Raw genomic sequence first — 12,074 nt, forward strand, 5'->3', positions numbered from 1 at the left:
GGGGGTAAGTGCCGGGGATGGAATGTGCTGCCTGGGCACTGGCCCAGGAGTTCCCAGGCCTTGGAAACTGGCAGGACAGAGCACAGCCTGCCTAGGGCTGGCAATGAACCAGTAGAAAGAACTCAGGTTCAAGCATTAGGCTAGCTTTAGCTCAGGTCCCATGCTGCATTGCGCTCATAGACAAGTCATTCAGCTGCCTTGAGCCTCAGTTTTCCCTTCTGTTAAATAGGGACAGTAGCCCTCGCTGGTTTGGCTCAGTGGATAGAGCTTTGTCGGTCTGCAGACTGAAGGGTCCTGGTTTTGATTCAGGTCAAGGGCACATGCACAGTTTGCGGGCCCCATCCCCAGTAGGGGGCCCAAATCCTACAACAAGGCTCTCAGTGCCTCTTCCCTGAGCCTGACACCAACATGGCCAACCTCGGGCGGGCAGTCTGGCTGGCTAGTGGCTATTTCCAGTGTTGTGCCAGCAGCCGCAGGGCCTGGCGCCATGTCCATGGGGGCCATGTTGGTTTCAGTCAGTCCCCTGCTTAACGTCCATGCCCTCTCCCCCCTCCCCAGATGGAACCAAAGCCAGCAGAGCCCCCCTCTGCTGCAGTGGAAGTGGCCAATGGCACTGAGCAGACCCAGGTGGACAAAACACCAGAGAGGCGGAGCCCACTGAGCAGCGAGGAGCTGATGGCCATTGAGGATGAGGACATCCTGGACAAGATGGTACAGCCAGATCCGGTGGGATGGGGGGGGGGGACGGGGACAGCCAGGGACCAGCAGGCACCAGGTGGGCAATGACCAGGGCTCTATCTGCAGCTGGATCAGACGACGGACTTCCAGGAGCGGAAGCTCATTCGGGCGGCGCTACGTGAGCTCCGACAAAAGAAGAGAGGTAGATAGCCAGCTGCCCCACCAGATCCAGCTGCTCCCTTCCCCAGCTGCTCCCTCACCCTGGAGTCCATTCATGGACACACCAGCTCAGTAACCGCCCTACTCAGCTTCTTCTGTACACCCAGCTGTTCCTTGGCCTCCTTTCCCCAGCTGCTCCCTTCCCTAGCTGCTTGTTTCCCCCTCCCCGTCTCTCCAGTTACTGTCCCCAACCAGTTTCTCTTCTCCTTCCTAGACCACGTTACTCTCTCTCCCAGCTACACCTCCTTAGATCCAATTGCTTCTCTCAGTCCTGTCAACCACTCCTTCCCTGAATCCAGATACTCCTTCTCCCAGCTGCTCCTTTCTCCTTGCGGTCCACTGATGGCCACCTTAGTTTCTACTCCCACCCAGCTTCCCCTTCTCTGGGCAAAGCTACTACTTCCTCCACGAACCTAGCTATTGTTTCCCTCGGATTCTAGATCCATTTGCTTCTCCAGACACTCTCAGTGACTCCCTCTCTGAGTCTAGCTGCTTCCTCCACGGCCCACTGATGGCCACTCAGCCTCTGTCTCCACCCACCGACTTCTTCTTTGGGCCTAGTTACCCCCTTTGCCACCTTCTCTCCCAACCACTGTTACCCTGGATCAAATCGCTTCTCAGGCACCTCCAATTTCTCCCTCCCTGGATCTAAATATGTCTTCCTCTAGCCCTCTCCTCCCGGTTAAGACCCATTTGAAGGCCCACTCAGCTACGGCCCTCACCCAGTTTCTCATTCCCTGGACTCTGCTCCTCCCTAGATCTAGATACTCCCTCCAGACTCAGCTACTGAGTCCCCTAGGAACTCCCATTTTTGGATCCAAATACTCCTCCTGTGAGTTCAGCTCTTCCATATTCCCTTGTTTCTTCTTGAGCCCATCACCCCCATCCCACACGCCCTCCACTCCCTGCCAAATTATGGCTACTCCCTCACCCCTAGCCACTCCTTTACCCCGTGTCTTCAGTATTTCTAACAAGTTGCCCTCCACCCCATTTTATGTGCCCTGTGTGCCCCTGCGTGTGTGCTGTGTGGGTGATGGGTGGCCCTTCTGGGCGTGCCCGGGGCATCTCCCGCCCAGACCAGAGGGACAAGGAGCGGGAACGGCGGCTGCAGGAGGCGCGGGCCAGGCCAACGGAGGCCCGGGGCAACGTGGCCACCGAGACCACCACGCGGCACAGCCATCGGGCAGCCGACGGCTCAGCTGTCAGCACTGTCACCAAGACCGAGCGGCTCGTCCACTCCAGTAAGGAGCCAGTCGGGGCTCAGGGCGGGGACACGCCCACCTCCCTGGCCCCTGTGCCTCTCACATCCTCCCTCACCCTGGAGTCCATTCATGGACACACCAGCTCAGTAACCGCCCTACTCAGCTTCTTCTGTACACCCAGCTGTTCCTTGGCCTCCTTTCCCCAGCTGCTCCCCTCCCTAGCTGCTTGTCTCCCCCTCCCCGTCTCTCCAGTTACTGTCCCCAAACAGTTTCTCTTCTCCTTCCTAGACCACATTACTCTCTCTCCCAGCTACACCTCCTTAGATCCAGTTGCTTCTCTCAGTCCTGTCAACCACACCTTCCCTGAATCCAGATACTCCTTCTCCCAGCTGCTCCTTTCTCCTTGAGGTCCATTGATGGCCACCTTAGTCTCTACTCCTACCCAGCTTCCCCTTCTCTGGGCAAAGCTACTACTTCCTCCACGAACCTAGCTATTGTTTCCCTCGGATTCTAGATCCATTTGCTTCTCCAGACATTCAATGACTCCCTCTCTGAGTCTAGCTGCTTCCTCCACGGCCCACTGATGGCCACTCAGCCTCTGTCTCCACCCACCGACTTCTTCTTTGGGCCTAGTTACCCCCTTTGCCACCTTCTCTCCCAACCACTGTTACCCTGGATCAAATCGCTTCTCAGGCACCTCCAATTTCTCCCTCCCTGGATCTAAATATGTCTTCCTCTAGCCCTCTCCTCCCGGTTAAGACCCATTTGAAGGCCCACTCAGCTACGGCCCTCACCCAGTTTCCCCTTCCCTGGACTCTGCTCCTCCCTAGATCTAGATACTCCCTCCAGACTCAGCTACTGAGTCCCCTAGGAACTCCCATTTTTGGATCCAAATACTCCTCCTGTGAGTTCAGCTCTTCCATATTCCCTTGTTTCTTCTTGAGCCCATCACCCCCATCCCACACGCCCTCCACTCCCTGCCAAATTATGGCTACTCCCTCACCCCTAGCCACTCCTTTACCCCGTGTCTTCAGTATTTCTAACAAGTTGCCCTCCACCCCATTTTATGTGCCCTGTGTGCCCCTGCGTGTGTGCTGTGTGGGTGATGGGTGGCCCTTCTGGGCGTGCCCGGGGCATCTCCCGCCCAGACCAGAGGGACAAGGAGCGGGAACGGCGGCTGCAGGAGGCGCGGGCCAGGCCAACGGAGGCCCGGGGCAACGTGGCCACCGAGACCACCACGCGGCACAGCCATCGGGCAGCCGACGGCTCAGCTGTCAGCACTGTCACCAAGACCGAGCGGCTCGTCCACTCCAGTAAGGAGCCAGTCGGGGCTCAGGGCGGGGACACGCCCACCTCCCTGGCCCCTGTGCCTCTCACATCCTTCCTCTTCTCCCTGCCCTTCCAGATGATGGCACGCGGACAGCCCGCACCACCACGGTGGAGTCGAGTTTCGTGAGGCGCTCGGAGAGTAAGGCCGCCTGGCGACGCCCTGTGCCTACCTGCCCGCCCGCCTCCTCAGGCTCTTCCTCGAACTCTCTCTTCGTATTTCTGTCTGTGTGTTTCTCTGTCCAGTTGTCACTTTCTCTTCTCTGCCTGTGGCTACTGCCATTTCTCCCCAGACCTCCACCCCATCTCTTCACGTCCAACCCGGGCCTCACCCTGCTCTTGTTCCCTTTTCTTGCAGATGGTGGTGGCAGCACCGTGGTACAAACCAAGACCTTTTCCTCCTCATCATCCAAGAAGATGGGCAGGTGAGCGCAGGTACCCACCCCCAGACCCCAGAGAAGTCAGCATCACAGGGACCTCACTGCACACCCATTCTACAGAGGGGTAGACTGAGGTGCTGGGCGGTAATAAGGCTAGAGTAAGAATCAGACCGCTTCTGCTTGCCTTGTAGTCTCACCTAATCCTCATCTGCACCACAGGGGAGGCCAGAGACTTGTGCTCCGGGTCACACAGCTCTGAGTGGCACCAATAGCACTGAACTATCTGCCACACTGAGCTGCCCGGTGGCACTGCCACTTCCCAGTGTCGGCAGACCACATCCCACTTCACAGAGCACCTCTATACCGAAGACCCGTGAGGGAGGGAGACACCCCTCTATCTATGGTACAGAGATGTCAGGGCTGATAGAAAGCAGGGACAGGAATCAGGATTCAGGCTGGGAACCAGAGGGGTCCAGGGATTGAGTCAGAGAGACCTGGGCCCCCCAGTTCCTGCGCTGTCCGCCAGGCCCTCTGACATCTGAGGACTGGGTCCTCCGTTTCCTCATCACTAGTATGAATGAGAAGGGTCCCTCTCTTCTCTTGTAAAGATTTAAGTGGCACATAGGACAGGCTCAATAGACATGAGGTATTATTCTTTTTTAACCCTCATCTGAGGATATTTTTTCCATTGATTTTTAGAGAGAGTGGAAGGGAGAGAGCGAGAGAGAGAGAGAGAGAGAGAGAGAAACACCGATGTGAGAGAGACACATTGATTGGTTGCCTCCCGCATGCCCCCAACCAGGGCTGGGAGCCTGCAACCTAGGTACGTGCCCTTGCCGGAATAGAACCCCGGACCCTTCAGTCTGCAGGCCGACGTCATGAACTATTGTTATTGTTACCATTACTATTATGCCGATCATCATTAGTTGATAGTGTCCAAAATCTGAACTCACCTGGAACTTAACAATACAATCAGCCTTCTCAGAGAACTCCCTGGGGGCCAAGTCTGTTGTAAAGAACTTGGCTCCCATTTTCTGTTCTTCTGTTCGTTTGCACCTCAGTGTACTCCTCTGTGAAATGGGTGTGATGAGGAGGCCTCCAGTGTAGGGTGTGGCCTGCGACCTGGCAAGTCGGGTTTGAGGCTTGGGAGCACCCTAATAGTCGCCTCCCCATCCCCCAGTATCTTCGACCGTGAGGACGAGACCAGCCCGCGAACCAGCACCCTGGCTGCGCTGGAGAAACGCCAGGCGGAGAAGAAGAAAGAGCTGATGAAGGCGCAGAGCCTCCCCAAGACCTCTGCCTCCCAGGCGCGCAAGGCCATGATTGAGAAGCTGGAAAAGGAGGGCGCTGCGGGGTGAGCAGCAGAAGGCGGGGACTAGGGGTGATCACAGGGGTGGGGGGTGGGCAGCGATGGGCTGGCCATAAACGGTGGTGGGCGGGGCCTGGAGGTCAAGAAAGGCAGAGCTGAGGCCCAGTGGGTGGGGCTGACAGAAGCGGTCCCCCTATAGTCCTGTGATCCAGTTCCCTATACTACCCTTGCCTCTCCCCCACCCCCCACCCTCCTGCAGCAGCCCTGGCGGACCCCGTGCAGCGGTACAGCGCTCCACCAGCTTTGGGGTCCCCAACGCCAACAGCATCAAGCAGATGTTGCTGGACTGGTGCCGAGCTAAGACGCGTGGCTACGAGGTGAGCCCCGTGAGGCCAGGCGGCGGGCGGCATCCCCAGCCTGCAGCTGGGCACCTGCCTCTTAGCAGAACTTTCTCACTGACCTGTACCCTTCGCAGCCACCGTGCTTGGCAGTGAAGATGGGAAGCCCTCTCTCTAATGAGATGTGGCAACAAGCTCGGAGAGGGCACAAAACGCGCCCTAGATTCCAGAATGGGTGATTAAGTGGCAGGGCCAGCCCCTAACCCTTGGAGTCCCCTCCTCCTTGCTCTCTCTGGGGGGGCACTGGGAAAATTTCTATAAGTAAAAGGAGTGATAGGGACATGGCCTTCGCTGGGTGGAGCTGGGCCTCTTGGTCGCACTGTTCCTATAAGGAGCAGCCGTGGGAGTGGACAGACTAAGTGGGAGGAGGCTCATGTTCCCACTGCTCACCTGCTGTGCAGCCTTCGCCTCGCCCGCCGAAATCTGCTCCGTGGGGGCACAGAGAGAGGTCTGGGAGGGGGGTGGTAAAAGCAGGGGGGCCCTGAGAAGCTCCAGAAGGAGGCCTAATTAGGCATTGGTGACCCGGGTGAGCAGGGCTGAGATGGAGGAGGCACAGGAGGGACCCTGGGGAGGCACCTGGCCCAGCCTGCAGGTCCGCGACAGCTTTCTGAAAAAAGCGCACACGGGGTTGGAATAGGAAGGACAACGTTCAGGCTAAAGGAGGGAAAGGGAGCCCCAGACAACGGGGTGAGCCTATGGCCCGGGCTGGGTGCAAGAGATGGAGAGCATGGCACCCCCGGGAAAGGAAGTTTAATCTGGGCGTGAGGGGATGGTGGGGGCCATGGTCCGGAGAGGAACTTCCTCCTAAGGACCAGAGCCATCGAAGTTTTCCAAACAGAGGAGGGATGTACATGGTCTGGTTGGCATTCTAGAACAATCCTCGAACGGGGGATGGGGAGAAGGGGGTGGACTAGATAGCTGGAGAAGCTTAATGAGAAGTAGAAGAACAGGCTTCTTGATGGATCCAGTTGGGGAGGCAGAATGGGGGGGGGGGTCAGGGAAGCCTCCCAGGCCTCCAGTTTGGGCACTGGGGACTTGGGGGTGCCATGCTCCATGCTGGGGAGCTCAGGACCTTGGTCCGTTTGACGGGAAGATGTTCCGAAGGAGTGAGGGACATGGCCTTCGCTGGGTGGTGCTGGGCCTCTTGGTCGCGCTGTTCCTATAAGTAGCAGCCGTGGGAGTGGACAGACTAAGTGGGAGGAGGCTCATGTTCCCACTGCTCACCTGCTGTGCAGCCTTGGACAAGATGCAGGGCCTCTCTGGTCTCTAAATGCCAAGATCCTGGGGGTAGAAGGCCTGTGGGGGAGAAGGGGTTTGACCGCTCCTCCCACCACCCCGTAGCACGTGGACATCCAGAACTTCTCCTCGAGTTGGAGCGACGGCATGGCCTTCTGTGCGCTGGTGCACAACTTCTTCCCCGAGGCCTTTGATTACGGGCAGCTCAGCCCGCAGAACCGGCGCCAGAACTTTGAGGTGGCCTTCTCCTCCGCCGAGTAAGTGTGGGCCTCAGCCCTGCTGGTGTTGGCTGGGTGTCCGGGGCTGGGCCTCTGGGCCAGGCCTAGTTGCTCCGAGGCCCCCCGCCCAGCCTGCAGGTCCGCGACAGCTTTCTGAAAAAAGCGCACACGGGGTTGGAATAGGAAGGACAACGTTCAGGCTAAAGGAGGGAAAGGGAGCCCCAGACAACGGGGTGAGCCTATGGCCCGGGCTGGGTGCAAGAGATGGAGAGCATGGCACCCCCGGGAAAGGAAGTTTAATCTGGGCGTGAGGGGATGGTGGGGGCCATGGTCCGGAGAGGAACTTCCTCCTAAGGACCAGAGCCATCGAAGTTTTCCAAACAGAGGAGGGATGTACATGGTCTGGTTGGCATTCTAGAACAATCCTCGAACGGGGGATGGGGAGAAGGGGGTGGACTAGATAGCTGGAGAAGCTTAATGAGAAGTAGAAGAACAGGCTTCTTGATGGATCCAGTTGGGGAGGCAGAATGGGGGGGGTGGTCAGGGAAGCCTCCCAGGCCTCCAGTTTGGGCACTGGGGACTTGGGGGTGCCATGCTCCATGCTGGGGAGCTCAGGACCTTGGTCCGTTTGACGGGAAGATGTTCCTGGTTGGGGTCCTGGATCCCTCCGCCAGCTGCGGCATTTCCTCTCTGGTCACCTCAGCGCAGGGCCACAGTAGAGAATTCCGATCCTGAGCGGACTGGCCATTCCAGACCAGCTCCAAGGGGGAGAGGGGCGGGCTCAGAGAGTCCCAGGGGGCTTAGGCCAGAGCTGGGCCAGAAACTGGAGCTCCTGACCCCTCCGCCCCCCTCCTTAGTGGCCCTTTACTTGCCCCATCACTTTTCCTACCCATTTTGTAAAGAAAAGAAAAGACAGAGACCCAGAGGGGGCAGGGGGATTGAGTCAGGGACAGAGCTAGAGGTGCACTCAGATGCCCTTCGGGGCCTGGAGCCATTGCGGGGGGGAGGGGCGGGCAGCCCACACGTGCACACAGACTCAGAGAAGCTGCGCAGGTGAGGAGAGGATGAGCTTGGTGCTGTCCCCAGGTCATATATGGGCTTGGGAGCTGCTGCCCAGCAGGCTGGCCTGGAAGGAGAGGGGCCAAACCCGGCCAGGATCCAGCTGGAAAGTGTGACTCAGCTGTGTTGTTGCTCAAATTGCCTGGTGTTTGGCCTGTCACTAGGGCAGCTGGAGCCCTGAGCCGTGAGTCCCAGTGTCAACAATGGCTTTATAAGGTCTCCAGGGAAGACACCAGGGATGGGAAGGAGTTCCACATGGGGGGGCGGGGCGGGGGGAGGCTGGGATCCCTGGGGAGATAGCCACAGCTGGGAAAACAAGCCCACTCTGGGGCAGGCTGACCCCAGGGGCACACAGCACATCACCCACAGAGTCAGAACTTCTCACTCATCCTAAGTGCTTCCAAGGTTTCAAATGAGGTTGAGAAGGACTGTTCTGTTGCTATAAAGATGGGGAAACTGAGTCACAGAACAGGGCAGGGCTTTGTCTAGCATCCACAGCTGGTCAGGAGTAGAGCCTGGCCGGAAGCAAAGGTCGCCTTCCTCCCAGGCTGCTTCTCGGAGGGAGTGCAGTGAGCTGGGCGCAGGCCTCAGCCCTGCCATGGTCCCAGGTTTGACCTTGAAGACACAAGAAAGGAGGTGTATGGCACCCCTGGGAAAGGAAGTTTAATCTGGGCATGAGGGGATGGTGGGGGCCATGGTCGGGAGAGGAACTTCCTCCTAAGGACCAGAGTCATCAAAGTTTTCCAAACAGGAGGGATGTACATGGTCTGGTTAGCATTCTAGAACAATCCTCGAACGGGGGATGGAGAGCAAGGGGGTGAATTAGATAGCTGGAGAAGTTTAATGAGAAGTAGAAGGACAAGGAGGAATGTACATGGTCTGGTTGGCATTCTAGAACAATCCTTGAACGGGGGATGGGGAGAAGGGGGTGGACTAGATAGCTGGAGAAGTTTAATGAGAAGTAGAAGGACAGGCTTCTTGATGGATCCAGTTGGGGAGGCAGAAGGGGGGTGGTCAGGGAAACCGCCCAGGACTCCAGTTTTAGGCACTGGGGACTTGGGGGTGCCATGCTCCATGCTGGGGAGCTCAGGACCTTGGCCCTGTGGTGTCTTGGGAACAGGGGCACTTCCTGCCCGTATGCCTTCCCGGCCCAGGGAAACTCACGCAACCACCCTGACTGAGTGCTTACTGTACGCCAGGCGTGGCAGACGGGAGGGAGAAAGGCAGAGGCGGGACTTGCTCTGGGAGAGGAGGGAAGGGGGAAGGAACCAGGGCGCAAACTACAGCCTTAGAGGTTTGAGGCTGTCAGTTGCTTAGTAGCTGCAGCCAACTCACCCCAGAGTAGGGCGAGGGCTCCTGCTGTAGGGAAGAGGGAGCTCCAGGCAGGTGCCAACACCCTGGGCTGGGGGCCTGGGCCCCATCAGGCCTAGCCCTGCACGTAATGGGGCTTAAAACAAACGACTCTGTGATTCGGTCTCCCTGTCAGTAAAGAGCGCCAACACTCTGGAAGATGGACAGAGGGTGGTCCTGCCCCCTGAGCATGATGTAGATGGTCTTGTCTGTATTGATTGGAACCCTCATCTGCCTCCTTTGCTCTACCAAAGGGGGGTAATAAGGGTTAAAGAACTGCCCCTCCCCCTCCAACCCACATTCCTCCCTGGCCATCTCTCACAGCAGGGTTGTCCCCTGGGGCAAGGACAGGGCTTGGAGGGGTGGTGTGCCTTCAGCCCTGCAGGAGGTACCAGGCCAGAGAACTGGCAGATGCCAGGGCTCGGAGTGTCACTGGGGCAGGCCTGGCTGCAGGGAAAGATTTGCCAGGGGAAGGCCCCCAGGGTGCAATGGCCCTGGCGTGTGCCACCAGGGTGAGCAGAGGGTGGCCCTCCAGAGAGGAGTGGGAGGGGTCTGTGGTCAGGACCTCCCCAGGGATGGGGGTAGAGACCTGTACCCCACACCTCCCCCTCCACCAGCCTGGCCTCGCTTCCCGCAAAAGTGCCTCCAGGCTTGGATGAGTGGAGCTTGGGGCTCCCTGCCTTCTTGGAAGGCTCCCCCATCCCTCCACCTTCTCCCTTCAACCCACACGGAGAGTGGAAGACCAGCAGGCTTTGGCAGTGAGAAGACCTCACAGTAGGGGCTTCACCCCTAGAGCCCCCGCCGGCGCTGACCGCCGCCCTGTGCCCCTCCCGCAGGATGCTGGTAGACTGCGTGCCCCTGGTGGAGGTGGAAGACATGATGATCATGGGCAAGAAGCCCGACCCCAAGTGCGTCTTCACCTACGTCCAGTCGCTCTACAACCACCTGCGGCGCCACGAGCTGCGCCTGCGCGGCAAGAATGTCTAGCCTCCCGCCCGCACGGCTGACCCGGTTCCCCAAGAAGCCCCTGTCCTTCTCCATCCCGCCCACCCGATGCCGAGTGTGCCAGGTCCCCGCCGGAACGAAGGAGCCACAGGCCCGCCTACCAGCCCGGCCAAGGCCCACCAGGTGGCCCTGTCCATAGCCCCTCCATCCTGCCTCTGCCCCCTTCTCCCTTTCTCTGTCCTCCTCTCCTCCCACTATCACCAGAGCTTCCTGCTCCCACGGGATCCCGGCTGGAGATTCCAAAAGGGGGCTCCTGGCCCGGGCACCGTGCCCGCCCAGCCTATATAGGTGTTGCCAGAGGCTTATATAGGAGATCAGCAAGCCCTCCACTTTGGAATCGTTGCCCCGTCTGCTCACCTCACCCTCAGCACCCTCTTCCATCTGTCTTTCTTCTCTGCCTTTCTCTTTCTGGTTCTCCTCTCACGCCTCCCTCACCCCCCCTCCCTGGGGCACAGCCCTCCTCTCCAACCTGGGGCGCCCACGTCATCGCCCCCCCACCCCGCGTCCCCGCTTGCCCCAATAGTTCTCTGCACCTGTGACTGGTCTGGCCCCCCACCCCTGTCTGCATCGCACACCATTAGTGACGGGTAGTGAGCGGCACGTCCACGATGGGGTGGGGGCATGCGGGGGGCTGGCAGACTGCGGCACTGAGAATGTAACTGAACTCATGTCTCTGTGTATGTGTGTGTCTCTCTGTTCTACTCCCCTCTCTCTTCTCTGCCTCTCCCCCCTCTTCCCCCGCTGGGCCCCGTCTCCCTGCCCCTTCCCGGCCCCCTCCCCTCCCCAGGACCCATGCGGACTGCCCGCAGCTCCTGGACACAGAGGACATGGTGCGGCTTCGAGAGCCTGACTGGAAGTGCGTGTACACGTACATCCAGGAGTTCTACCGCTGTCTGGTCCAGAAGGGGCTGGTAAAAACCAAAAAGTCCTAACCCCTGCTCGGGGGCCCCACGGTGAGAAACGCCTCTTCGCCCGCCCGCCTCGCCCGCCGAAATCTGCTCCGTGGGGGCACAGAGAGAGGTCTGGGAGGGGGGTGGTAAAAGCAGGGGGGCCCTGAGAAGCACCAGAAGGAGCCCTAATTAGGCAGTAGTGACACGGGTGAGCAGGGCTGTGAGGGAGGAGGCACAGGAGGGACCCTGGGGAGGCACCTGGCCCAGCCTGCAGGTCCGCGACAGCTTTCTGAAAAAAGCGCACACGGGGTTGGAATAGGAAGGACAACGTTCAGGCTAAAGGAGGGAAAGGGAGCCCCAGACAACGGGGTGAGCCTATGGCCCGGGCTGGGTGCAAGAGATGGAGAGCATGGCACCCCCGGGAAAGGAAGTTTAATCTGGGCGTGAGGGGATGGTGGGGGCCATGGTCCGGAGAGGAACTTCCTCCTAAGGACCAGAGCCATCGAAGTTTTCCAAACAGAGGAGGGATGTACATGGTCTGGTTGGCATTCTAGAACAATCCTCGAACGGGGGATGGGGAGAAGGGGGTGGACTAGATAGCTGGAGAAGCTTAATGAGAAGTAGAAGAACAGGCTTCTTGATGGATCCAGTTGGGGAGGCAGAATGGGGGGGGTGGTCAGGGAAGCCTCCCAGGCCTCCAGTTTGGGCACTGGGGACTTGGGGGTGCCATGCTCCATGCTGGGGAGCTCAGGACCTTGGTCCGTTTGACGGGAAGATGTTCCTGGTTGGGGTCCTGGATCCCTC

General features: G+C 59.0%; 1 protein-coding gene across 1 annotated transcript in view; it reads left to right on the plus strand.

The window, feature by feature from the left end:
• SMTN (smoothelin) overlaps nucleotides 1-10,387 on the plus strand; it is a 25,389-nt gene extending 15,002 nt beyond the window's left edge. The window contains exons 13-21 of the mRNA XM_005869826.2: nucleotides 559-711; nucleotides 805-880; nucleotides 1,974-2,138; nucleotides 3,505-3,567; nucleotides 3,784-3,850; nucleotides 4,986-5,159; nucleotides 5,374-5,491; nucleotides 6,854-7,005; nucleotides 10,212-10,387. Coding sequence (XP_005869888.1) covers nucleotides 559-711; nucleotides 805-880; nucleotides 1,974-2,138; nucleotides 3,505-3,567; nucleotides 3,784-3,850; nucleotides 4,986-5,159; nucleotides 5,374-5,491; nucleotides 6,854-7,005; nucleotides 10,212-10,362 — 1,119 coding nt within the window. The 3' untranslated portion in view covers nucleotides 10,363-10,387. The remainder of the gene's footprint in view (nucleotides 1-558; nucleotides 712-804; nucleotides 881-1,973; nucleotides 2,139-3,504; nucleotides 3,568-3,783; nucleotides 3,851-4,985; nucleotides 5,160-5,373; nucleotides 5,492-6,853; nucleotides 7,006-10,211) is intronic.
• The last annotated feature ends 1,687 nt before the right edge of the window (nucleotides 10,388-12,074 follow it).

The sequence above is a fragment of the Myotis brandtii genome, unplaced genomic scaffold, assembly GCF_000412655.1.
Source record: "Myotis brandtii unplaced genomic scaffold, ASM41265v1 scaffold303, whole genome shotgun sequence".
Lineage (NCBI taxonomy): Eukaryota > Metazoa > Chordata > Mammalia > Chiroptera > Vespertilionidae > Myotis > Myotis brandtii.